This window comes from Phyllopteryx taeniolatus, chromosome 3 (genome assembly GCF_024500385.1).
Source record: "Phyllopteryx taeniolatus isolate TA_2022b chromosome 3, UOR_Ptae_1.2, whole genome shotgun sequence".
NCBI lineage: Eukaryota > Metazoa > Chordata > Actinopteri > Syngnathiformes > Syngnathidae > Phyllopteryx > Phyllopteryx taeniolatus.
Genome location: NC_084504.1, coordinates 21656072 through 21683175, shown reverse-complemented (window position 1 = coordinate 21683175; position 27104 = coordinate 21656072). Strand labels below are relative to the sequence as shown.

At 40.8% G+C, this 27104-nt stretch overlaps 3 protein-coding genes and 1 long non-coding RNA gene across 10 annotated transcripts; 3 read left to right on the top strand and 1 right to left on the bottom strand.

Moving 5' to 3' along the window:
- Window positions 1–1044: 1044 nt before the first annotated feature.
- On the top strand, window positions 1045–3599 carry gp1bb (glycoprotein Ib platelet subunit beta). Of its 2 annotated transcripts, XM_061767596.1 has the most exons (3): window positions 1045–1180; window positions 2425–2823; window positions 2905–3599. In XM_061767596.1, the coding sequence occupies exons 2-3, from the start codon at window positions 2431–2433 to the stop codon at window positions 2977–2979; spliced, it is 468 nt and encodes a 155-aa protein (XP_061623580.1). In that variant the 5' UTR covers window positions 1045–1180; window positions 2425–2430; the 3' UTR covers window positions 2980–3599. The 2 variants fall into 2 exon arrangements, with proteins under 2 accessions (XP_061623580.1, XP_061623579.1); XM_061767595.1 differs by having other exon boundaries at window positions 2425–3599.
- A 171-nt stretch (window positions 3600–3770) lies between these two features.
- Window positions 3771–16325, top strand: dhx37 (DEAH (Asp-Glu-Ala-His) box polypeptide 37). 3 transcript variants are annotated; one of them, XM_061767583.1, is made up of 28 exons: window positions 3771–3821; window positions 3916–3970; window positions 4221–4325; window positions 4414–4583; window positions 4685–4797; window positions 5437–5809; window positions 6634–6782; window positions 6892–6984; window positions 7061–7157; window positions 8276–8389; window positions 8465–8681; window positions 9528–9626; window positions 9701–9774; window positions 9860–9995; window positions 10077–10153; window positions 10242–10474; window positions 10756–10867; window positions 10942–11048; window positions 11688–11876; window positions 13252–13376; window positions 13451–13567; window positions 14006–14178; window positions 14242–14356; window positions 14539–14676; window positions 14760–14854; window positions 15691–15764; window positions 15854–15951; window positions 16039–16325. In XM_061767583.1, exons 3-28 carry the CDS (start codon window positions 4223–4225, stop codon window positions 16113–16115), a joined length of 3468 nt encoding a protein of 1155 aa, XP_061623567.1. In that variant the 5' UTR covers window positions 3771–3821; window positions 3916–3970; window positions 4221–4222; the 3' UTR covers window positions 16116–16325. The 3 variants fall into 3 exon arrangements, with proteins under 3 accessions (XP_061623567.1, XP_061623570.1, XP_061623568.1); XM_061767584.1 differs by lacking the exons at window positions 3771–3821; window positions 3916–3970 and adding an exon at window positions 4009–4098; XM_061767586.1 differs by lacking the exons at window positions 14760–14854; window positions 15691–15764; window positions 15854–15951; window positions 16039–16325 and having other exon boundaries at window positions 3815–3970; window positions 14026–14178.
- On the bottom strand, window positions 6774–14545 carry LOC133475150 (uncharacterized). Of its 4 annotated transcripts, none has more exons than XR_009787730.1 (7): window positions 14225–14545; window positions 13254–13420; window positions 10925–11034; window positions 10641–10837; window positions 9454–9642; window positions 6998–7166; window positions 6774–6914 (listed from the first exon to the last, which is right to left on the bottom strand). It is a non-coding gene; the product is annotated as an uncharacterized LOC133475150 (long non-coding RNA). The 4 variants fall into 4 exon arrangements; XR_009787729.1 differs by having other exon boundaries at window positions 6998–7169; window positions 10690–10837; XR_009787727.1 differs by having other exon boundaries at window positions 10690–10837.
- Window positions 16326–17454: 1129 nt separating the features above from the next.
- ufd1l (ubiquitin recognition factor in ER associated degradation 1) lies at window positions 17455–27047 on the top strand. The gene is made up of 12 exons (XM_061767592.1): window positions 17455–17602; window positions 17811–17943; window positions 20051–20083; window positions 20179–20300; window positions 20452–20582; window positions 20666–20738; window positions 23771–23839; window positions 23926–23994; window positions 24076–24126; window positions 25391–25479; window positions 26205–26289; window positions 26376–27047. The coding sequence occupies exons 1-12, from the start codon at window positions 17600–17602 to the stop codon at window positions 26448–26450; spliced, it is 933 nt and encodes a 310-aa protein (XP_061623576.1). The 5' UTR covers window positions 17455–17599; the 3' UTR covers window positions 26451–27047.
- Window positions 27048–27104: the final 57 nt, after the last annotated feature.

Genomic DNA, 27104 nt, shown 5'->3' with positions numbered 1-27104 from the left:
CACATCAGTATTTCATCTTTAAGAACTGTTTGTTTATAAACATTTATTAAGCGACAATTTTATGTGCAATATGGTTTAATTGAATCATTTAAGTACAGCTTTTAAATTGTCCTATACTGTATATATATTTAAGCACAGTGTTAATGTACAAACTGTGCATAATGTTACAGTGGCTTACAATAATACAGTACTGTACTGAATATACTTTTTAGGAATTAAACCTCTCTTGTTTTTGATAACCACTCAGGCCTACTATGCAACTCTATTTTAATGTTGGCTATGATATTGATACTTGGAGAGCTAAGTATTTTTTTAGGTTGCATTTGGTGTAAAAAAAAAAAAAGAGAGAGAGAGAGAATAAGTGCATAGAATTATTTTTTAAAAACATGAGTTATACTACGAATAAAAAGACTGGCCACAACACTTGCACAATCTAATAGAAGAGCTGTTTCCATTGAGGACGTGAGGTATCCCTTCAACAAGGTGTATTTTTGTGATTGTAGTTTTCAGTGGTGTACAACGACTTCTACATTACACTAAGGTCTAATATGTCTGAGTCTTTTGATACAGCACTTGTACTGGATGTCGTTACATTGTGCAGGTGTACCTAATATGGTGTCTGGTGGTGGTGGACAGGGTGTACCTAAAGTCCGGACACATCGGCAATTTGACATGTACTGCAATGCGTAGTTATTGCATCAAGTTCACGTGACTCTTTCAAAGCGCATCGACCAAAGGTCACAAATCATTTTGAAGATGTTATTTACCGATATTCCAATTGAATAAAATGTTGCTGAAAATATTATTTGCTGATAATGTACATTTTCGCCAATCTGTCCAAACTTGGCGGCAGATCTACTATGCTCTACATTTTCATGCTTTACAATGAGTATAAAATTTCACAAAAATTGCTGCTCCAGATACTGTTTATTTTTATTTTTTATATATTTTTTTACTATTGAATGTACATGTTGAATTTAACATTTGACCTGTTTTGATCATAAATTAATAACTAGGAGCCTATTTGGAGATGAATTAGTGGTGAAAATAAGGCGAGATAGAGCACAGCGCACATCCTGTTCGACGTCTTTATCAGTGAGGGCCAGCCGACAGCATCACACTCACTGTGAAGCTGACAAAAGCAACACTCCTCTACTGAGAACGACATACAACTCTGAACGTAAGTGGCTTTTCTCTGCTCTGTACACAATCAAATGAGTGGTTTGCAGCATCTAGTGCTACAGCCCATGGGTCATATAGCCAAACGTAGGGCGCATAATAGCATTCACACTCACATTCACACAAACTGTAAGGACTTAGTCTTGATTTAGAGGCTTCACTTGACCAAACATGCATGATTTTTGAATGCCGGAGTAGCCGGAGAAAGCCCACGCAAGCACTTCGGAACATGCTACACACAGAATGGCCTGAGCCAAGATTCAAACCCCCAACCTCAGAACTGTGAGGTAAACGAATGAAACATTAGTCCACTGTGCTACCAATAGATAGACACCCAAACACAAATAGCAGCAAAATATGTCAGCTTGCTGACAGGGTGAACGATGCCAGGGTGGACATTTTTGGTTAATGTTAAAATTTAATGAGCACATGGTGGGCCTTCCCTTTACAACACGATTCAGTTGGCAAGCTGAACAGTGCACTGTTTAACAAATATATTACACATTTCTGATATTTCACTATGACTGAGTGGAAATGTTAAGCTTGACAATATCTGACTACACACATAATATGATGACAATAACAAAACAAGTGTAAATATTGATTCTGCAGCTATATCCACTTTTTCTCCCTCAATTGAAGAAATGCAAAATGCTAGTAGTAATATCATAGGTTTTGTTAAAGGGGTATTTACCTGATAATGACGGGGTGGACAGCAATTTCAGGGATATGCAAAATTTTAATATTGTTATGAAAATCAAATATAGATAATCAAAATGGCTCATTTTCAAAAAACTTGTTGTGGACAATATAACCATGTAAAACATCTTAATTAGACACAGTGTAGTTAGCAATGCAGTGTGTGGGACATGCCAAAATCACGTACATCCAATAAAAAATAAAACAATTTAAAATGAAGGAAAAACATTTTAAGAGACTTAACATTGTAGTGCAATAATAAGACCTGAGTTTCATTTTTCTGCTGCATTTTCATGATGACTGAGTGATCCGGATGATGACACCAAAGGTAATCCTGCGTCTACTAGTGCATCATGCTGCCCTGATTGCATCATATTTGTCATAAATTTAGTTAGGCCTTTGGAGGACCCCTGAGAGGACGGAGATTCCCCACCCCTGATTTGGAGATACAGAAAAAAAAACTGCATTGCATCACCGTTCAGTCATAACCTGGTTGACTGCGAATCTGCACAGACACATAACCACTGAGCTTGTTTCTCTCTTCAGTTGAAGATGAAGGCGCTCCATCTGCTGTGTCTGCTCATCTTAGGAGGTCAAAGCTCCTCGGCGTGCCCCCATCCCTGCGCCTGTCATGGCAGCCAAGTGAACTGCAGCAGCAGGTTTCTCACCTCCTCGAACCTCTCCAGCATCTTCCCAGCTGGCACCGCCGAGCTGCACCTCCACAACAACCAGCTGACAACCCTCCCGAACGGGTTTCTGGACAAACTCCCCTCCCTCCGCCAGGTCTCCTTGCACGGCAACCCGTGGGCGTGTGACTGCGGCGTCCTCTACCTGCGAGCCTGGCTGAGACGTCGGCCCGGAAGTCCCTCGGGCCAACCGCACGTCAACTGCAGCTCCCCTCCCCACCTCAGAGGGAGGCTGGTGGAGTATCTGACCGAGGAAGAGGTGCTGGACTCCTGCCACTACTGGTACTGTGACCTGGCCTTGGCTTCGCAGGTGATCCTCTTTGTGTTCGTGCTGGTGCAGGTCGCGCTGCTGGCCGCCGTCATCGTGTTCCTGAGGAGGTTTGAGAGGCTCTCCAGGGAGGCCATGAGGACCTAGGAGGAGAGCCTCACAGCGGGGGAGCTTCAGAGCGAATTTGTGGATTTGCCTTTAAATGACCGGAGGAGCTGAAAATGCAGTGTTCAATACAAAAATGGTCAATAAATGTCTTTCACGTGCAAAAGTGTTTCTTGCTATGTCTGTATATACAAGCATAATATATTTTATTGACTGTTGCTCTTTTAGGTTTACTCTTACGTTACTCGCTTTAGTTGTTGTCGAAGTGTTTTTGTTGGTATATTGTTAATTATCGGATTTCATAGTACTTGCTTTGGAAGGCAAAAAAAAAAAAAAAAGTTCAGGGTGTACCCCGCCTCTCGCCCAAAGATAGCTGGGATAGGCTCCAGCATGCCCGTGACCCTAGTGAGGATAAGCGGTACAGAAGATGGATGGATGGATATCTCATTCTGAACACAAGAGGACACTACATAAAAGGAATACATACAGTAGATAAGAGATGAAGAATAATGTCGTGTCTGTCTCTTTCTGTTAACTGCAAAATAGAGTTAGTAAAAAATAAATACAGTACTACTTCATGTGTCAAATATTGGGAATTGTTGTGTGACTTTTTATTGTATTGTTAATAAAGAAGTATTAAATAAACCTAATCTTTTCCTCAATTATTTTTTATTTTTTTTTACAACGCAATGAAAAGCATGAAATTTGGTAATTTAATTAGTGTTGTTTTTCGGATAAGAGAGGGGAAAACACCAAATTCTTCCGATTTTTCACGCAGTTTCTCGTATTTTGTTCTCTTTCGTTTTGTTTAGAAGCGGAACTTCTCTGGGGTACATGTTTTTATTCCGGACAAATTTGACGGGCGGACTCACCCATGTTTACATGTGAGGTTCCGCGAAGTTATTGTATAAGGAGTTAATCGATCAATGACATTATTTTCTCAGTGAAAATAAACGATCAATTTCTCTTTTTTTGCAGTTTCTTGTGTCTTATACTCTGGTTTTGTTCAGCTTTGTAGCAGAACCTTTCTATGGTGAGTGCTTTCCTTACAGACACATTTGATGAACGGACTAACACATGTTTACACGTGAGCTTAAAGCAAAGCTAGGAAAAAAAAGTGTTTCTAGCTCTGTGACATAATTCTCTCAGTGGAAATAAACGGTTTGTACATTTTATTATGGGACGCAGTTGGATATTCGAATAGCATTTATTCCACGTAACGCGGTTCAACACTGTTCGGCCTATTAATGCAAGCATGTATTGGTTTACCCTTCCTCTGGTAGAGATGGGCAAACTGAGAAAAAAGCACAACTGGAAAGGGAGACAGCAGAGCGAACCTCAACAACCAGCACACGCAGAAAAGACTGAAATTGTATTAGAACTGCAAGGTGACTGAAAAAGACCAAGTTCAATTTACCAATGCGCTATGGTTGGATTTAATTTTTCAGCAATTTCTTGTGCGTTTTCTTCCTGTAGATGTGACAAGACTGAAGGGTGTGGACGAGAGCAACGCCTTGGTGCTGCCGGCCTGCAAAGGCAAAAAGAAGTCGTCTTTAGTGCCTCCTGTTTCCAATAAGAAGCCTCTCACCAAGAAGCGGAGGAAAGAGCTGCAAAAAGTTCTGGAAAGGAAGCAGAAGAAAGCTCAGGTGAGAAGGTCAACTGCAACACTTGTATGCCCAAATGTCTTCCTCTCTTACTTTTCACGCTTGTGAATTATATTAACGTTATTGTATTATGTTGTGTGCAGAGAGCTGACATCCTGACACAACTGGCTGAAGTGCAGGTTCCAGAGTCTGAACTAAAGCTCCTTTACACCACATCCAAACTAGGCACGGGGGAGAAGCTTTACTACACAAAACAGTAAGTTCAGATGAAGAAACAAGGAGGGGGGAAGTACTAGTGGTAGCTGGGATGTCTCGATCGGCCAATTCAGAGTCCGGTCCGATATCTCGTTAAGGACATTCGATTTCTTCCTTAGTAAATAATACATTTAGATTGTTATTTTGGAGCTTGTGTCTTATTTAAAAGTATGACTCAATGCAGCTGCGTAGATGGTTGCTCAGTGCCCGACTCTTCTGATCTACAAACAACACTATTGATTAATTATATCATCAAATGTAGCCTGTGGGGCACAAGTTTGCTTGTCACAAATTAATACCAACTCATTAGACTGCTATATGAAGGTAAATTATTCAAATCACATTTGCTAATTTGTCGCTCTTTTAACTCTTTGACGATACAGTTCAGCAAGCTGTTTGGCCACACTGTATATTATATCAGGCTTAGCAGACTGTCTTTGTAGTCCCTTTTTTCTTGCCCTGACTCACGCATAAGCAAAATGTTTTCATATATCAATCTGTGCCTCTTTGTTTTTGTTGTTGTTGATATTTTTCAGTTACATGATCTGCCCCGATTTCCGAGCACGTGATCGAATTGAGACAACAGTAACCAGTGGTCTTTGTTTAAGTGTCAGATGACTAAGTCGTCTCCATTTTTCAGGTTACCGGACGAAGTGATAGGTGGAGCTTCTGGACCAAAGATCAGCAGTGTCAGCGGGGCCAACAGGAAAAGAAAATGGAAAGTGGAAGAGGAGGAGCAGGAAGTAGAAGATATTAGTAATGTCTCATCTAGTGATGATGATGTTGATAGTGATGACGAGGAGGAAGAACATAACGACGCGAACAAAACCATGGTGACAAGTGAGTGTAAGGAAACAAGTTCTCCTTGTGAGGAGGTAAAAGAGGAGGTGAACAAAGAACAGCAGCAGATGCAGAAAGAAGAACAGGCTGAGAAGATGATGATGTCCAATCACTTGAAAATGATGTCACAGCCGGCCGTCTTCATCCCGGTTGACAGATCACCACAAATACAGGTGTGTCTATGAAACACCAAACCACTTTTTCTTGCAAAGGTTTTAGGTCACCGCTGCCCTTGTTTTAATTTTCATTGCAATAATTTTGACATAAGATTGTGGTTCAATAATGCAAAATCAGTTTTTATCCGATTAACTGATGGAATAATCGGTAGGATACAATATTCGATAGCTGCAGCCCCAGTTGAAAGCAACTGTCAATGTCCAAAATGCTAGTGCAGACATTACCACACACATAATTACTTGAATTACAATGATTTTGCAAAAAAAACTAAACAAAACTGAGTTCTACAAAATTTTAGAGAGGGCTGGTGCATGGGCCAAAGATAACGCATTAAATGTTTCTGAGTCACTATGCCATGAGGCTGTGTAGTGGTTAGCACGCCTGCTGCAAAGTTCAAAGGTTCTGGGTTTCAATTTCAGCTTAAGCCTTCCTATTTGGCATCTTGTATGTTGTCCCACTGCTTCCGTGGGTTCTCCAGCTTCCTCCTACATTCTTTGAAGACTCGTGTAAATGGTCCATCGGTGTGAATTTGCGATTTGAATATTCAATCCAAATGTAACGCTCATAAAAGTAAAATAAAATAAAAAACCTAAATAAAGGTTTGAAAGCAAACAGGTTGAAAAGATGTAATGCAAATGTATTGTACTTAAAAGTTAAATAGTATTATGAAAAGCCACAAACATCAACTACCATTTGAACATTTCAATGTCGCCTTCTAACTATCAAAGAAACAAGCTCAGAATAACGGCAGTTGAGGTTAGATGAGTATATTATTCCTATACGGTCAAATCAACAACCAATCTTGCGTCCGTGGCTTCAGGAGGCTCGTTTGAAGTTGCCGGTGTTGGCGGAGGAGCAGATCATCATGGAGGCCGTGAGAGAGAACCCCTGCGTCATCCTCTGTGGCGAGACGGGAAGTGGCAAAACAACACAAGTGCCTCAGTTTCTCTACGAAGCCGGCTACGCGAGGTTGGTTGGTCCTCTGTGCATGTTGTGTAAATGCAGCTTTAGAGATGATTGCAATCCCAATTCAAACATTAGAATTTTGGGGGCGCTGATGTTGCGTCGTTTCCTCCAGTGACACTGGCATCATCGGCATCACTGAGCCAAGAAGAGTAGCAGCTGTCAGCATGTCACAGAGAGTCGCCAAAGAGATGAATCTGTCCACACGGTAACACACTCACAGACTTCAGACGCTTTAAAATGATGCCCCCGATTGAGTGATGTTTGTCGTCATGTGTGTTCAGCGTGGTGTCCTATCAGATCCGATACGAGGGCAACGTGACGGATGAGACCAAGATCAAGTTCATGACGGACGGTGTTCTTCTGAAGGAGATCCAGAAGGTAGAAGCTCTGCTGATAAGAAGATTATTATTGCTTTTTTTTTTTAATTCTACTGTATTCATTTATTATCTGTGGTTCACTTAGTTTATTACAATATGATAACTTCTATTGTCTTGACAAATTTTGCCATCAGTTGTTTGCTTTAATGCACATTTTAATTTTATCATCCAGTGTTTCTTCACACATTTGTAAAACTAATCTACTGTAGTTCCAGTTTACAATTACAGTAATGCCTCGTTTGTCGCCAGGGTTAGGTTCCAAACCACCCCCACAATAGGTGAACTCCGCAAAGTAATGACCACATATTTGTGATTATTTATACATATTTGAAAGCTGTATGAACCTCCCCGGGCTCTTATCAATCTTCCCCATGCTCATATTAACCTCTACAATACTAACACTTTCTATACTTTTAAACACCTTTTAAACTCTTAAACATACAGTAATGCACAGTAGTACTGTACACTACGTACTTTCTATTCCTTGTACTATTTTTTTTTATGAATTTGTTTTTCTTTTTTGTTTATAGTTGTAATATTTTAGGCTAGGAAGGGTTTATTTTTACCACAAAAAACATTACCGCGTGCACTCAAAATCTCATGATATGGTGAATTATGTGCACTTTAAATATGAAAAAAAAAAACGCAACAGGTGTACCACCATATAGTGAGGAACACTGTATTAATTTATTTTATTTAATAAAATGTTTGATTTTTTTTTTTTTTTAATGTACAGTACATCCATCGTTTTTAAAGTTTGAAAAGTGCTTAAATGTGGTAGATAGTGAAAGTGATAATGTGTAAGCAGTCATTAGGACAACATTGCAAATCCAACAATGATATGACAATTATATTGCCTTCGCCTTTAGGTTTTAAAAGTTTTCACATTGTACACTTACATTTGTTTTTGCCTCAATTTCATGTAAAATTAACTTTTCGAATGTTCTGAAGGTACATTTCATTGCAAGCTATTACAAGCACAGTACTGTATACAGTATACACGCAGTTCCTATATGCTAGTGAAGTTTGAAAATTCAATTACTTGAAATGTACTTGAATTAGATTTTTAATACTCTGACTATGATGTTATTTTTTCACGCTGGACCCATTTCATGTCAGGACTTCCTGCTGCGACGTTACAGCGTGATCATCATAGACGAGGCCCACGAGCGAAGTGTGTACACGGACATTCTCATTGGATTGCTCTCTCGTGTAGTTCCCCTCAGAAACAAGGTGACATACAGTGTGTGTGTTAGCTTTTAAATCTATGTCTTGTTAACCTTAACCAACGGTTTTGTGCATGTGCAGAAAGGTTTGCCCATGAAGCTGTTGGTCATGTCGGCTACTCTGCGTGTGGAGGATTTCACCGACAACCAGAAGCTGTTCAAGGCGCCTCCGCCCATCATTAAGGTGGACGCTCGCCAGTTTCCCGTCACCATACATTTCAACAAACGCACCCCGCTGGACGATTACACGGGAGAGGTGTTTCACAAGACCTGCAAGATCCACCGCATGCTGCCTTCAGGTGCACAATCTTAACATTTCCTAGATTTTTTTTTTCTTCTACTATGACTGCATGGTAGAAAGAATAGAAATACAGAAGTACGGCATTTATGAATTCATCTATTCACGGATTTTTTTTTATTCGTTTATATTTCGCTGTAAAATCTGTACACGATTTCCGTTTCCCACCAGCACGGGCTGCCCCAGGGGTGTTGGCACAATCGATGTAACTCCTTTCCTTTGCTGTGCTGTCAAATCTTCATTGTTTTACACTGGGCTGTAGTGCTACAGTAATTATTGATCATCATCATCAGAGTTGTTGTTGTGTACATACAAGTAGTGTACATTGTGTATTTCTGTGCTTAGCTATAAGCTGTCAACTGCACTCTATTTTTAATCGTACGGCAATGTTTGAAGATGTTTGTAAGCATTTGAAATGCTATTAAAGTGTTATGGGATCACAGCTTGCGGTATATTATAGTTCAAACTGTCAGTATACGTAATTGTAATCACTTTTATTGGAGCGTCAATTATTCGTGGTCAGGCTCAGTCTGCATTCAGTTGTCTTATTTCAACTTCTACTATAAGGTTGTGGGTTAGATTTACACGTTATAGTTAAAAAAAATACATTCAAATGTATTAAATTTAAGGGTAAGTTGTAGAAAACTCATTGATTTTTTTTGGGGGGGGAGGATTTTCCAATGGACCCAAATTTGGATTGACCCATGCATCTTTTTGGTGTACCAAAGAAACAAACATAACAGAAAGTTTGCCGAAAATCTACTTAGACTAACCTTTTAAATTGAAACTGCCACCTATTGATGGTGCTTCTAGTTGTGGACTCATTTTCCTGTCTCCCATGCGTCAGGCGGCATCCTAGTGTTTCTAACCGGCCAGGCAGAGGTTCACAGCCTCTGCAGACGACTGCGAAAAGCTTTCCCCTTCAGGAAGGGCATCACAACCACTGGTGAGTGTAGCACAGTCTAAAACAAATACAAAATAAATATATCTGACTGAATTACGAGAGCATTTTCTGTCCAGGGGATGAGGAGGAGGAAGCTGACACCTCAGAAGGAATGAAGAGATTCAAGAAGACCAAACAAAAGAAGAGAGTTGTATGTTGCACTGTTGTGTTGTCTGTCATTTAACCACATTGATAGATGATTACATTATGAAGCATTACGCTGTCGCCGCTTGCAGTCCCTGCCTCGTATCGACCTGGACAACTACTCTGCCCTGCCCGTGGACGAAGGAGACGAGGACAGGGAGGCGGGGATAGCTGAGAACGAGGACGAAGGCTCCGACTTGGACATCGGAGACGATCCTGGCGACACGGGCAAGCCTCGCTGCTCATTTTGCAACTTGAGGGATGTGAAATATATCAAATGATGACTTCGGTTGTGGTTTGTCCCTGTAGAGGAGAAGGCCGACCCGTCCATCCCCATGTACGTCCTCCCGCTCTACTCTTTGCTGGCTCCTGAGCAACAGGCCAAGGTGAACAGACTGATCCTCATCCACGAGAGCAAATCAACTCCAGTGGATCTTGACTCTTGTAACGTAACCTCAATGTGTGTGTGTGTAGGTGTTCAGGCCCCCTCCTCCCGGCACTCGTCTGTGTGTGGTTGCCACCAACGTGGCTGAGACCTCGTTGACCATCCCCGGCATCAAATACGTGGTGGACTGCGGCCGCGTGAAGAAGCGCTTCTTCGACCGCGTGACTGGGGTGTCCTCCTTCAAGGTCACGTGGACCTCGCAAGCATCAGCCAATCAGAGGGCGGGTAGAGCGGGCCGAACGGAACCGGGACACTGTTACAGGTCAGATTTGTTTCGATATTTAGGAGTGTGTTTGTGTGAGGACAACATGTCGAAGAGACATAATTAAACCTTGTATCCGCGTATTGTTTTTGTTCGATGGAGTACCATAAGATTATTGTCATGTAAAATACAGTGTTACTTTGACTTAATGAGTTAGCCAACTTACGAGTTTTTCGGGATATGAGCGCTCGATGATGGTAGCAAACTCAACTCACTTCACAACACAGAGCTGTTTGGCAGATGATGAACAATTCTTCAAAAAGATTCTTCTTCTCCTGCAGGTTGTATTCGTCTGCAGTATTTGGTGACTTCAGTCTGTTCTCGGAAGCAGAAATCACTCGCAGGCCTGTGGACGACCTGGTCCTGCAGATGAAGGACCTCAACATAGAGAAGGTCTCTCACAGCTCATTTGCTAAGTTTTATTTGCAAAATCAACATATAAATACTCACATTTGTACTGCTTGCAGGTGGTCAATTTTCCCTTCCCGACTCCTCCTTCTACCGAGGCTCTTGTGGCAGCAGAACAGTTGTTGGTCTCTCTAGGAGCTCTCAAAGAGCCACTTCGCAATGGAAGGTAATTGTATTAGCTCTGCTTCCATTTGCCAATACAGTATAGCGTTCCCCCGCTATATTGCGGTTCATCGTTCGCACCCTCGCAATATTGCAGATTTTTTTTTTTAAAGCCATTTCTATCTTAACACACAGACACTACAATACGCGAGTTCAAATGTGTTTAAAAAGCGGGTTTTCTTACATTTAAATGTGTTTAAAGCATGTGGGAAGGGTAAAAGTATAAGAAAAAAGGTCTCAATATTTTCACCTATTGGAGTTGAGTCTGGATCATATCCGCCGCAATAAAGGGGGGTGCACTGTATATTACACTTTCATAAGGCCATACACTCATCAGCCACAACATTAGATACACCTGCACAGTCTGATAATGTGAACCAATGAGAAAACTTCATAAAAAAGCTGCCTTTTGTTAACAATTTGGCCCAGATGGAGGTCTCTGCTCTGAGTGTTACAAGGTCATTTTGTGAAGAAAGAATTTTTGGTACAGCTCTTGTATACGATCTCAGTAGATATGTGATTGTACTAAAGTTGCCAGTAGGTGTATATCTGTTTTTTTTTTTTTTTTTTGGAATGTCATGGCCGTTATCTTAAATTCTGCCATCGGATCTGCCGTTTTTAAAGTGTCACTTTGTTCTTCCAGCGTAAAAGAGATTGAGCGAGCAAGACTAAGCTGCCCCATCACCTCGCTGGGTCGAGCCATGGCCTCCTTCCCCGTAGCACCGCGCTACGCCAAGATGCTGGCACTGGGCCAGCAGCAGGAGTGCTTGCCCTACGTCATCGCCGTAGTCGCTGCCATGACTGTCCGGGAGATTTTTGAGGACCTCAATAGGTGAGGAGCACAAACTGATCAGGTCAATAAGTCAGGGGTTCTCAAAGTTTTTGTTGCGGGCACCCTTTACTGGGAAGAAATTTGTACATGGACCCATTCATAATCCGAATGCCATACCTACCCCAAAATTAAATAGTGGCCTATTTTTAAGAAAAAAATGTCGTCATGTTGCAGTAACAAAGTCATGTTTTTTTATGAGAACCAAGTTATATTTTTGAAAGAACAAACTGTTGTCATCTTCACAAGAACAAAGATGCATTTTGTCAGGATGAAGCCTAATCTTATCAGGATGAACTTGTTTAACAAGGGAATAAAATCTTATTTTAACACGGGGGGAAAAAATTCGGAATTTTAACAAGTAAATTTAAAATATACATCGTTATTCTCTTAATATGACACCTTTTATTCTGGAAGATGCATTTATCCCCTAAAAATGACTGCTCTTGAACAAATGTTTTGTTCTTGAGAAAAATACGACTTTATTCCTGTAATATGCCTTCTGTTCTTAAAAGAAAACTTTATTCATGCAGGGTTGTCAGATTTATGTGACAATATATTATAATCGTGTCAGAGATACGTGCTCGCATACCAGAGCTTTTAACTAGCCCCAAAGCTAAGGCAGGGAGGAGTAATTGGTTTATGATGCTTGCTTTTGGTCCCCATAAGCATTTTTTTCAGTGATATATAATTTTATTGCAAATTGTTTTGCCTACTAGGACTGGGGGAAAAAATGTAATAACTTTGCTAAGTTGACTTAAAAAATGGGTCAACGCAGAATTTCTGCCTCGAAGCTCCGACGTGACCAAAAAAAAAAAAAAAAAAGTTTCGCCAGGAAACATGTTTGTGCCGCTGGAACCAACCAATGTTTCTCACAGATGTTTATTGTAGACGAACGCAGTGCTGGGCCACTAATAAACTGTGCCAAAAATGACAGAGAAGCATCTGACAGTGATTTTTAAGACGCCATTAGATGTAAATGTTATTTTTTATTTTTTATTTTTTTACCTAAAATGGTCATCACTAGCGCACTAATGCTAATCGCAAATGCTAACCATTTAGCAAAGGCTGATTTTGTTGTCTCAAATTCTGTACAGTTTGCACTGTACACTCAGTACCAACAAATGCAGTTTAAGGAAAGTAGGGTAGGACAGATGTTAGAAGGAAAAAATCTTTTGTTGGGGGGTGGACGGGGCGTGATTACTCGAGTACTCAACGAAATAGCAATAGGATAATCGCTTCTAAAAAGATTTGATCGTGACTACCTACTCCCAAGCTACGGCTCACAGATCCCCCAGGGGTCCCCAGGCGCCAGTTTGGGGACCACTGCGCTAACTGTACCAGCTTCTCATTTCTCGTTCCGATTTTTAATATTCAGACCTGCAGGTAGCGAAGACGAGACCTCCAAGCTCTCCCAGCGTCGCGCTCGGATGGCCCAAATGAGGAGGCTGTGGGCGGGGCAAGGGCCGTCACTCTTGCTGGGGGACGTCATGGTCATGCTGGGTAAGTTAGTTTTGGCTCAGGCGGCATCCTTGGCAAGAACCTGCCTGAAACATACCACACGTGTGCGACTTCAGGTGCTGTCGGCGCGTGTGAATTCGCCGGCTGTACCCCCAAATTTTGCGAGGAGAACGGCCTGAGGTACAAAGCAATGGTGGAGATCCGCCGACTCAGGAGTCAACTCACCAATGCAGGTACTTAACAGGTGCATCATCACCAAAATATGAAGGAACAGCTATCATCATGATTCCATACAATTCTACACCACTGTGACTACAAACACAAAAATAAGCATATTGTTAAATGAATACCTCTCTGACAGTGTCAATCAAAACTGAACTTTATCTTTGTATGGACAGAAAACTTGATGCAGCTCTCTGTTGGATATCATTATACGTATTTTAGTATTCAGTTCAAAAACTCACAAGATACAGATTCATTAAATACTGTAAAAAGTTTTCAAAGGGCCAATTCCTACCTATGTTCTATAAAAAAAATAATTTTGATTTTTATTTATTTATTTATTTTTTTCTCCCCCATGTCATATTCTAATTTCTTGACATGGTGGTCTGGTCGGTGCATAAAACCATGTGAAGTGTGACAACCGCATGATATACGATATTTCTTCACAGTGAACACGGTGTGCCCGCAGATGGGCGTGTTCGTCGACCCCAAGATGTCTCCCCCTACGGAGCACCAGGTGGTCTGCTTGCGACAGATCACTCTTGCGGGCCTCGGAGACCATCTGGCGAGGAGAGTACAGGCGGAGGAATTGTTGGATCCGAAATGGAAGAACGCTTACATGGTGAGCCGTAGATAACCATAGCCGAAACACGACTGCCATTTCTTACCGTTTTCTTCTCCACAGACACCACTCATGGACGACCCGGTGTTCATTCACCCGACATCACCGTTGTTCAAAACGCTGCCCGAGTTTGTCGTCTACCAGGAGATAATGGAAACCACCAAGATGTACATGAGAGGTCAGTGAGCATATCTACCTTTTGTATGTTGTACTGTATGCAGGAGTTCCCTGGTTGAACCCGAATTTGTATGTCTTTCTAAGTCCTGTCCTGTGATCGGACCATAAAAGAAATCTCTCAAATGTGGGAAAATGTGTTAAGGTCCAATAAAATTGATGATTTCAGCGTTGTGTTCCCGTCAGGCGTGTCTGCCGTCGAAGCCGAGTGGGTCCCTCGGCTCCTGCCTCAGTACTGCCATCTCGACCCTCCTCTGGAGTCACCGGCGCCGTGGTTTTGTTCCTCTACGGGTAGCATCAGATGTCACCGCTCAAGTACCTTCTGTAAGCTGCGACCGATGTGGCCTTTTATCCTCTGCGGTCTTTCGTCCTCTCTTGACACGACTCGTCCACTTGGTGTTTTGCAGTCCGAGTGGCCTGGCAGCTTCCTGCAGTGGAAATGGAGTATCCCGACGGTCTGGAGAGATACAAACTGTTTGCCCAGTTTATTCTAGAGGGACAGGTACTACAGACTTGATTTACACTGGTATCAATATATTTATAATATGACCAATAGCTCATTCATCATATAAGATATAATATAAATTGGTACACGGCAAACTTGTAATGGTTTTGTCCAGTTTGTCTACAACCTGGATATTTTCTTCATTATTCCTATTCACTTATGACAGTCCACACAGTGTACTTAAAGAAAAAATAAAATCACATATTCAGGAAAAAAAACAAAGCTTTTGTTTATGATAAATATATAAAATCGGCTTATGGACATACTTAAAAAAAAATCACATCTTTTTGTTGTTTAATGTGGGAAAAAATGTACAATGCAGGGTCACAATGTACAACATCAGTTTTATACAGATATGATCCAGATTGCATATTCTGCAGTAATTTATATTCAATAGAGTGGCATTTATTTTCATTGCAACACACTTGACTGTACAGGGCAACCAAATGAGGTACGCTGCTCTGTTGGATGCAAAGCATAATAGAAAAAAAGAATACAGGATGCAAATATGAACCCAATATAGGCAACTATTATGACATCAAGTTGAGTGATGTAGTTGAGTGTAACATGGTGGTGCAAAAGTGTGAAGAATAAAATGTTTAGGATTAAAATGTGGCTGTACTTACATTGAACCTGGAAAATCGAACATCAGATGCTTCAATCTCCCTCTCGTGGTGTTGTCTTTATATATTTATCTAAGTCATCTTGAATTTTTCCCTTTTGCTTTTCCTGTTTTTAGCTGTTAAGATTCTAGCAGTTTACATCAGTGATTTCACGTGAGGTGTATAAATCCTTAATAGTGGTCTGACTTTTCTTATATGTGTGCTGTGCAGGTGTGTCCTAAACTGAAGGCCCACAGGAGCCATCTGCTGTCAAACCCCTCCATTATGATGAAATCATGGGCCAAGTAATGCATTATGTTTTTTATGACACACACACAATGTCCTCATGTTCAAAACAACAAAAAAACGACTGACTGCCCTCTTTGCGCTGTAGGCTGCAGCCTAGGACGGAAGCTGTCCTGGGAGCTCTGGTGTCCCAGAGAGTCGACTGTAGGGACGCCCTCCTCTCCCTGTGGAAGACTGACAGTAAATGTACGGACTTTATATAGCTGCCAAGACTTGATTGTCAGATTTTTCTATTCAACATCATTTCGCCCTGACCTTGTTCTCTCCCCACAGTCTTGCTTTCTGCATACTGCCTGTGGCTACCTGAGGCCATGCATCAGGATGTCGCCAAAAATTGGCCTCCAGTATGAAAGCGAACTTGTGAAAGGAAAGAAGACCTGCATACATCCACTGGTTGTCATTAAATGACCATTTTCACTTCTTTGTATTTTATAAACCGTGTACATGCATCGTATAATAGAAAATACATCAATCAGGGCTCAGTTGACTTTTAATTGTGCTCCTGTTAATAATGTGCACCTGATTTGGTCTTCATAAGACTCATTAAAATATTAATACTTGTCTGTGTTATATTCTTGTTTATAACTTCACCTTAAGCGTAAATGAACAACTTATCGTGATTTCTCCCAGCTAACTGGATATGAAAGGTAATGATCGTCTTGTTCAATTCAATCATCAAGTAAAATACAATGAAATATGAATTGTTTTTGTGACTGTTTACTATTAACTAATATCAGCATTTTAAACATGCATGTTCATTTGATGTTTTTGTCATATTTTCCTTAGTATGTTAAAGTTTTTTTCTTATTGCTTTAAATGTTGAGAAAAGAAGCGCATGCAGGCTCTTTTGAAATAATAGTTCACAGTGTAATCCAACGAAAAGGCTTATTTTCTCATTAGCTCACCAACTTTACAACTGAGCTGGAAATTTTTTTAACCAAAAATATATATTTTTTATTTTGCCAAGTTATCAAAGGGAGTACTGAACATAATTCCAATTCCAACATGCTACACCTCAAGGGATAGGCATTTTTACTTTTTGTACATTTGAGAGTGTGCTTTCTTACTTTAGTAAAACAGTCAAATTAGTACTTCTGCTTTTACGAGTCTTTTTTTTTTACTCAAGTACATGGAGTGTGAGTACTTTTTCCACCTCTCCATAAGCACTGGAGCATTGGTGAGATATACGCACAAAGATATTGAAATAATCACAAATAGATTTATTGTTTATGTATGACAATCTAACACGGATGTCGGCGATTGGAACGAATATTTAATAACAGTTTTTAAGTAATTATGACAAAGTTCGCTTTGATGAGACCAGAGATATGACTAGGTATTTACGACACGCCCCTTTTTAGGTGTAGGCCTACGCCGACGCTCAGCTAGGGAGGTCAAAAGTCGTCAGCGGATTCCATGTGTGTGGAAGAAAACAAATATATAGTTTTCACTCTTTAAAACATGTCCAGTATTGATACGGTACGCTTCGGCGTTGACAAAAAAGTAAACCGTGAAAATCGGTTTGAGAATTGAGCAAGTTACAACTCAATGTCTATCCATTCCCTTTGATGGAAACGTCGACCTCCCCAACATGGCGATCATGTAGGCATGTCAGTTAGCAAGTGTAGGTGTCTAATTCTTAGTATCTATGAATGCTACGCGCCTACCATTGGTAGGCTCCATCGCTCATTGACTACGTCACCACATACACTTCCGGTCTGGGCGGAAGACAACAGTGGACTCACTGGGCTTCTATGTGAATGTCAGAATAGCCTAACACAAGCTCGTATTCTTGTTTTGGGCGCTTCGAGGGAACAAAGACGACCACGTCGACATGGTAATTAACACTTGCTTTCATCTGTCGCCGCTGACGAGGCCGTCAAAACTACTACAGCTTGGACGCTGTTAAGCTAGCTGCCGCAACGAACGACAACACGGCCAAACAAGCACCGTCATCATGAAACTTAACGCCAACAAACCACCATCTTTTCTTGCTCCAGTGACAACGTGTTGCGGTTCGTGACAACTTTGCTCTTCTTTCACAGTTTTCCTTCCACGTCTTCGACCACCCGATGTCCCGTGGCTTCCAGAACCGCTTTTCCACTCAGTACCGATGCTATTCTGTGTCGATGCTGGCCGGTCCGAATGACCGCTCCGACGTGGAGAAAGGAGGCAAAAGTAAGCCGCATCCCACTCGTGATGCACCGTGACAGACTGACTGTGGTCTAAACACAACAAGCCGTCAACAAACCGGTAGATAGGCTGTGGTACTTTCCATTGAGTGACCCGACTCACGAGTTTTGCGTTGACTTGCGAGCTACAATTTCGAGATACGAACGCTAGATGGTGGCACCGAACTCAACTCACCAACTTCACAAGAAACAGCAGTTTGGCAGATAGTGAAGAATTAGTCAAAACAGGAGGCCAAGTGCTATGGGTGTTTTTTGTTTTTATCTTTTGTTTGTTAGTTTTTGGGCTTCAGAGAGCGCAAGGCTAGGGCGCCACACTCACACGCACAGTCATAAAACTTGTATGCTGCAAGGCAAGAAAATCATGTTGTGTCTGTTTTGTTTGTTACCAGTCAGGCATAAAGCATACCCACACATGCAGACTAAAAAAAGAGAAAACATTATCTTTGTTGATCAGTCCATGCCAGTGACCTGTAGTGATGGGCAGAAAAAGTAAATGCTCTTCCACTTAGATGGTATAAGGTACATAATTAACCTGTGCATCTACTTTTTGTGACATTTCGTTTGCTGGCATACCGTAAGATATATATATATATATATATATATATATATATATATATATATATATAATGTGTGCTTTGGCTAAATTAGGGTTGTGAAACATTGCACTAATAGATGAGTAAAGTCATCATCATTGCTGTAAATATTTGTATGAAAAACACTTCTAGGCCATAAATATGAAATTTAATTGAATGTAAAACAGTAAATACAGCAGTAAGTGAGCGTGTGCCTTTTTATGAACATATACTGTATTATGACACGGTTGCACAAATGACTGCTTTGCTACTCTTAGCCCTGAAATAAAGTATGTCGGGACCGTTGTAACCAGAGGTGGGTAGTAACACCCTACATTTAGTCCGTTATATTTACTCAAATAACATTTTGGATAAATTGTACTTGTAGAAGTAGTTTGGGGGGGGGGGGGGGGGGGGGGCGGAGGGGTAGGTGGGGTTCAGCCACACAAGCGTTTACTTTACACACTCCGAAAAACAATAGCTTTATGATGCAGTTGAGGATTATGATGATGTAGTCTTGCGTCTTCCCAAATGTGGGTATTTCAGCCCACTTGTAACTTGAGAAAACACCTTGCGGTAAGTTGCAGATGTTTCTATTGTTGTTTTGGCTGTGCATGTGGCAACATTAGCTGTATTTTATGGTCATAATTCAATGTAAAACATGCTTCTTGGGGGCCACGCTGTAATATTAATCTATTACGCACACACGGATGCATACACACACGCACACACACTATTAATAAGTGTTCAGCAAAGAGCTTCTTCATTCAGTTATTGAAGTGAATTAAGCAAATAATGTTTCTGAAGGGCCCAATGCATGTGTTGTTGGTTTCTGGGCACTTAAAAATTGAAATGGTAGCAGGTGTGTGTGTGGACTCCCATATATGATACATTTTTATTTTATTCGACGTTCATGCTCTTTCTCACCAGTTATTCTTTACTTGAGTAGTTTTTTTTTTCACTGAGTACTTTTTAGTCTTCCTCAAGTAAATATTTGGAGGACTATTTACTTTTACTTGAGTCGAATTATTCAAAAGTAACAGTACTCTTACTTGGGTACAATATTTGGCTACTCTAGCTACCTTTTGTTGTAACCCAAGGATCGCCTGAAAATGGAGAGATGGCAAGCATTTATACAAAAAGGTCTTGGTTTTGTGGTTGAAGTGATTTGCAGTTTACTGATAAACCATAATAAAATTTCAGACCAATAGTATTACCAATTCAAATTTTGAAGGACTATTGCGTTGGCTTTTGTTAGGTTGTGCAAATGTACCTAATCATTTGTCTTGTACCACTCCTCTTTACAAATGCCTGATGCATTTCTTTTAGCAATACTGTGATAATCCTGATCATTTTGGTCATACTAATCATGTTATGAGAATGTCACAGTTTTATCTCAAATTTTTCATTCGAACATTTGAACAAAGTGAGATTGGCTTTTATATCCTCTATAGATAGATGGCTATTAATTCCATGAGAATATTTAACTCGTGTCATCACTAATGATTTATTTTTCCTCAGTCATAATGCCACCTTCAGCGCTTGACCAGCTCAGTAAGTGTTAAAATAAATTTTCCAATTGCAATGTGTCCCCCCCCCCCCCCACTCCCCAAATACATGCTAATTCTCTGTGTTGTCTACCTGCACAGGCAGACTTAATATCACCTATCCGATGCTGTTCAAGCTGACTAACAAGAACTCAGACCGAATGACGCACTGCGGCGTTCTCGAGTTTGTGGCAGATGAGGGAATCTGCTACCTGCCGCACTGGGTGAGACATGCAGAGAATTTTCATTGAGCATAGAGAGATACAGATTAGGCTGCCTCGTAGGACCAGCAAATCTATTTTAATTCATGTTAATGCGTTCCTAGCACACTCTGTATTCAAAGTAATCTTTACATGATCTTTATTTGCTCTTCAGATGATGCAGAATCTGCTGCTGGAGGAAGGTGGTCTGGTCCAGGTTGAGAGCGTTAACCTCATGGTGGCCACCTACTCCAAGTTCCAGCCGCAGAGTCCTGACTTTTTGGACATTACGAACCCCAAAGCAGTGTAAGGAGTAACACTCAACTGATCCTTCTCTACACAGGACGATGCAATGTATCTTATACACCACGTTGTACCCTCTTTTTCAGGCTGGAGAATGCGTTGAGGAACTTTGCCTGCTTGACCACTGGTGATGTCATAGCCATAAACTATAATGAAAAGGTAGTCAGGTCCACGCCCATGTGTTCATGGACATCAGTGAGATGAGGCAGGCAATACCTTAAAAACACTTTATTAAGACTTGTACAATAGTCCAATTTTCCATACACTCTGCTCTGTGTTGTAAAGCTGAGGAGATCATTTCTAGGGGTTACGATAAAAGGATGAAATGTGTGCATCATGGTTGTAATCCACAACCTGAGTAATATTCTTGAGTAATTCATGAATAGTGAACCAGGACCGAGTCCTGCCGCGAACAGCGAAAAAAACTGCAAATAATTGACACCGCCTCTCAAAGTTGTTTGTAATTGCATATAGGTGCCACACGATGGCGGCAAAGCAATGTAAATAGAACAGCAGAGAGCAACGCAACTCAATGCATCTAGCTTGTACGCAATAATGAACCCATTTTACTTAAACGTCTGTATTCAGTTGTTCGATTATTGAACACAAACAAGCTACCTTCACATGAGGCTCATCAGTAAATAGCTTTAGCAAGCATATTAGCCTAAAGGCCTCTTTATACTCCCGCGGTTGCGTAGCCGACAACGCCCGCATTGCATCACGTGACTGACGAATTGGCCCGCGCGGCCCCTCTGCGTAGCTTGACGCGCACACTGCAAAAATAGTTGCTACGCGTAGAATCCCACGGCGATCTCTCGTGATTGGTCCGTTTTAGTCAAATGCTGTGATGAGGTAATCAGCGTTTCTCCCGGTTCCACATAGCACTTACGCCGCCGCCTTCTTGATAAATTTTGCAGCATAATTAAAGGTATCATCTGGTCATCCAGGTCCATTTGTTCTAGCAGACACTGTTCCACGGTCGCCATTGTTGCTTTGTTCCTTGTTACGGAAAGGAAAGTAAAAACGGCTACCGGAAATGGCCACAAAATGCAGAGGAAAGTCCTACCCAATACCAGCCATAGTGACACACCCGACTTGGAAGAGAACTGCAGTACACTTTCAAAACCGCGAGCGCGAGTTGCGCTCGAGTATAAAGGCAAACTTGACGTCAGTGCGGTCACCGTCCGCGCGAGTACAAAGAAGCCTTAAATAACACACTAGGACTAACTGACATGACATCACACATGGGCAATCAAATATCTGCACTAGCACTTTACACAAACGGTAGAAGTCCCGATATGCACTTTTTGGCATTTATACAAACTGGTAGGGAATACAGGCAAATTGTAACAGAAATGTAGACTACACAGGCTATCAGTAGCTGCATCGGGAGAGAAGCAAAAACATACTTTCACTTTCGACTGTGCATGAGGTGCTTTCAAGGACTGACACAACAGGACATGTCTCTCAGATGAAAAAGAAAAACAACCCGAACCGATCAATGAATTAAACCTAAGTACAACACAAAGATGCTACAAGACGGCACCAAAGTAATACATTTATTGCCCTGATCTGACCACAAAAAAATTTTGAATATTTTTCAGTGACTAACAGGATAAGTTCCCATAAACATATAAACCCCAACACGTTGTGTTAAATGTAAATAAAAAAAGAATACAATGATTTGCAAATCATGTTCAACCTATATTTAATTGAATACACTACAAAGACAAGATATTGAATGTTCAAACTGATAAACTTTATTGTTTTTAGGAAATAATCATTAACTTAGAATTTTATGGCTTCAACACGTTCCAAAAAAGCTGGGACAGGTGGCAAAAAAGACTGAGAAAGTTGAAGAATGCTCAGCAAATACCTGTTTGGAACATCCTACAGGTGAACAGGTTAATTGGGAACAGGTGGGTGCCATGATTGGGTTTAAAAGGAGCTTCCCTGAATTGCTCAGTCATTCACAAGCAAAGATGGGGCCTCTTTGTGAACAAGTGAGTGAGAAAATAGTCGAACAGTTTAAGGACAATGTTCCTCAACGTACAATTGCAAGGAATTTAGGGATTTCACCATCTACGCTCCATAATATCATCGAAAGGTTCAGAGAATCTGGAGAAATCACTGCATGTAAGCGTCAAGACCGAAAACCAACGCTGAATGCCCGTGACCTTCGATCCCTCAGGCGGCACTGCATCAAAAACCGACATCAATGTGTCAAGGATATCACCACATGGGCTCAGGAACACTTCAGAAAACCAATGTCAGTAAATACAGTTCGGCGCTACATCCGTAAGTGCAACTCTACTATGCAAAGCAAAAGCCATTTATCAACAACACCCAGAAACGCCGCCGGCTTCTCTGGGCCCGAGCTCATCTAAGATGGACTGATGCAAAGTGGAAAAGTGTTCTGTGGTCCGACGAGTCCACATTTCAAAATTGTTTTTGGAAATTGTGGACGTCTTGTCATCCGGGCCAAAGAGGAAAAGAACCATCCGGACTGTTATGGACGCAAAGTTCAAAAGCCAGCATCTGTGATGGTATGGAGCTGTGTTAGTGCCAATGGCATGCGTAAATTACACATCTGTGAAGGCACCATTAATTCTGAAAGGTACATACAGGTTTTGGAGAAACATGCTGCCATCCAAGCAACGTCTTTTTCATAGACGCCCCTGCTTATTTCAGCAAGACAATGCCAAAGTACATAATGCACATGTTACAACAGTGTGGCTTCGTAGTAAAAGAGTGCAGGTACTAGACTGGCCTGCCTGCAGTACAGACCTGTCGCCCATTGACAATGTGTGGCGCATTATGAAGACATTATGACGACAACGGAGACCCCTGACTGAACAGCTAAAGCTGTACATCAAGCACCTACAAAGCTTCAACAATTAGTGTCCTCAGTTCCCAAATGTTTATTGAATGTTGTTGAAAGAAAAGGTGATGTAACACAGTGGTAAACATGACCCTGTCCCAGCTTTTTTGGAATGTGTTGCAGCCATAAAATTCTAAGTTAATGATTATTTGCTAAAAACAATCAAGTTTTTCAGTTTGAACATTTGTTGTGTATTCAATGAAATATAGGTTGAACATGATTTGCAAATCATTGTATTCTGTTATTATTTATGTTTAACACAACGTCCCAACTTCATTGGAATTGGGGTTGTAATAATATTTTATTTCAGATTTATGAGCTGCGAGTTATGGAGACCAAACCAGACAGAGCGGTATCCATTATTGAGTGTGACATGAATGTAAGTATGATTCTACATCCAGTGTATGATTAAAGCATGCTTCAGTGCCACATGTAGTTACTTTGATCGTGTCTGCTCACTCCTAGGTGGATTTTGATGCTCCGCTGGGATACAAGGAGCCTGAACGCCGGTCTCACCATCAGGAAGAACCGACCGTATGCACCACATTTTAACTTGCCTGCATGTAGTTTTTTTATATGCGCCACAAAGTGTTTTTGCTTTCTTAATCTTCTTAGGAGGAGGAGGCAGATCCAAGCACTTACGCCGATATGGACACACGATTCAGAGTGAGTAATCATTGTTAACGAGGGTGGCACGTGTTTACGTTTTCATCTTATGTAATGACTAATGATGTCATGATACCAAAATTCTGACTTTGATACGATACCTACATAAAGTGTCGATTCCAATACTGAAACGATGCCACGGCAGCAATCTAAAACACCAGTAAGCAGCAGTGGAATTATAAATGGCAAAACATGGAATATATATATATTTTTTGTGTCCATTTATACAGAGGTGTAGCCTGTTTGCTCTTTAGACAGTGAATTAGCACATTCTTAACATTAATCTTTTTTTAATCATTAGATCAGTCTGTTTATACATACATTTCTACTGTAATACACATTGAATGTATTCACGTTATTTACAGGCAGGTGTCTTAATTAAATGGATAATGATTCAGTGCAGCTCCATAGCTGGGGCCTCTGTGCTGAAGTAGAAGTTGTTTGCAGGTTTATAAGTGCAGTAATATCGATGGTAATTTCTGTTAGTCCATCTATGGCCTTTCACATTATATGTTAGCATTAAGCTAGCAGACGTTTGTTCAAATTATGTGGTATGGGTGAACATTATGGCGTCTAAATGTACTGTACAATGTTTCTTGCTCTTTAATTTGTTCAAATTATGTGGTATGGGTGAACATTATGGCGTCTAAATATACTGTACAATGTTTCTTGCTCTTTAATTTACATATCAGATTTGTACAGTTAACTTTAGCTGTAAAATGCAAAGTATTGTGGATTAAAAAAACAAATTCTTCCATAGCTGGGCAACTGAATAAAGTACGCTACAGGCGTTTGTTCCTGCTACATAAAAATACTGTACATATTTTACTAGGGATGTCCCAATCAAACCTTTTCCACTTCCAATCCGATACCAATGTTGCAGCCATGAGTTTTGTCCGATATCTGCTATCCGAGCGCTGCTGGATAGAAGTGCTGGAGCGGGGCTTCGAATGGACTGCTTGTAAAAGAGTGGTCAAATCTGAGATTTTAGATCCAGTCTGATCCGATCCTTGTTTTTTTCCTGACATTGGACAGATTACTGATCTCAAAGATCGGATCGGATCATGGTCCTGTATTTCACAGGAGTGACTAATAAACAGCTTGAAGCAAGTACGCTTGACCTATTTTTTGCAGAACTGTGCAGAAGTACCGGTACTAAAAACACATGGTATTGTTTAATTTTTGATGCGGAGGTATCGCTGTACTTTCATACTCCGTGTGTACTGTGCAACCCGAGTAATGACGATGTGTGTTTTCCTCTCAGGCCTTCACTGGGTCTGGCAATCGCTTGGATGGTAAAACCAAAGGGATCGAGCCCAGCCCTGCTCCTCTGGGCCCCAGCGACATTATAAGGTTCAAACATAACTGTTTTCAGTGTAGTTCTGAAGTGGATGATGGTAGTTTAGGATCTCTTTTGAAGTCTGTAAATGTTTGGCAATCACAGAGAGGATTTCACACAAAATGGTGGCTAATACAGGGCAACCTCTTAGGTAACATTTTTCTTCTAAGAATGACTGGAAATGGAACTATAATCTTTAATGGAAATCTGTTGGTGACATGTTATCGTTATAAACGGTCAAACAAGTTTAAAAAGTAAACCACGGTAAAATGAAGACAATGATGGAGGAATCAAGTCACTACACATAACGCAGCTCACATACTGTACGTTTTTAAGTTATTGTCGAGTAAAACATTTTATACTCGGCAGCCTAGACAGAGATGTTTTTTTTGGGGGGGGACAATTTATTGTTGACCAATTAATATTGTACTTAGGATTCAATGAGTTTAATTGTCATACCAACACACATTTACACTTAGTAGCAAGGAGCTATACGTGCGTACAGCAGGTCCTTGGTTTACGAATGTTTGAGTTTACAAACCGCATACAAAGAACTAGATTGTGCAGGGGCGTAAGAGTATTAAGCGCTGTACAAGAAAGCACTCACTTACTGCCACACTTACTGATTTTAGTTTGATTGTTTTATATATTTGCGGCGTAAATGTTTTTCATGAAATATTTACTGTAATTGACTGATTTAATTGAGTAATTGAATTGCCAATCTTGTTTTGTCACGCAGAGGTATCCCCAACTACGAGTTCAAAATTGGTCGAGTCACGTTCATCCGAAACTCAAGGCCACTTCCGAGGAGAATGCTTGAGGATGTAAACATTTCAGCGCATTACAGTATAAATGTAAATGTAATTATATTTTATAGTTTTACCATCAAACCCTTCGTTTTTCCTCTTAGGATGACGCATTGAACAGATTCATCGCCTTCTCTGGAGAAGGACAATCATTACGCAAGAAGGGCAGAAAGCCGTGATGGGTTCCAGCAAAGAAGCGACTTGTTGGCTCATGTGCACAAACACACACAAACACACGCACACAACACGTATTGTCACCTACACTTGCAAAGTGAAATCCTTCTTTCAGGTGCACTGGGACGTTGACGTCTCAGACCCTTTGAAATTGCAGTTGTGCTGTGGAGGTGGGCTTGTACTTGATTACAACTGGGGCAGTCCCTTTTTTTGTTCAGTTTGAAGCTAAGATCCATAAAATGCTGCCAGCAGTGATTTTTGTGCTCCCAAATGTTTTAGTGGCTGGTTTGAAATCTTTTACAGAAACATGACCAAGAATCACTTTTGAAGCATCTCTATTTGAATTGAATTGAATGTTACGTTTGCCTGTTTTTTTTTTTTGTCCCATCCCTCCCCCCCCAATTATTGTTGAATATTTGCAGTCCACTTAATACATACTGCTATCCCATGATGGCACATTATTGTGACAAAATGGGTGCAATATTTTTTGAACTTTTTAATAATGACAAATGTGTTTGAATTTTTCCTGAGTTATTTTAGGGATCTACAAGTGTTTTTTTCTTCTTCTTTATTTATAGATAAATAAAGGATTGTTAAAAGTATTGTAGCCTTGTTCTTATTTGTTCATAAACGATAACAAATATGCGTTTACAGACGGG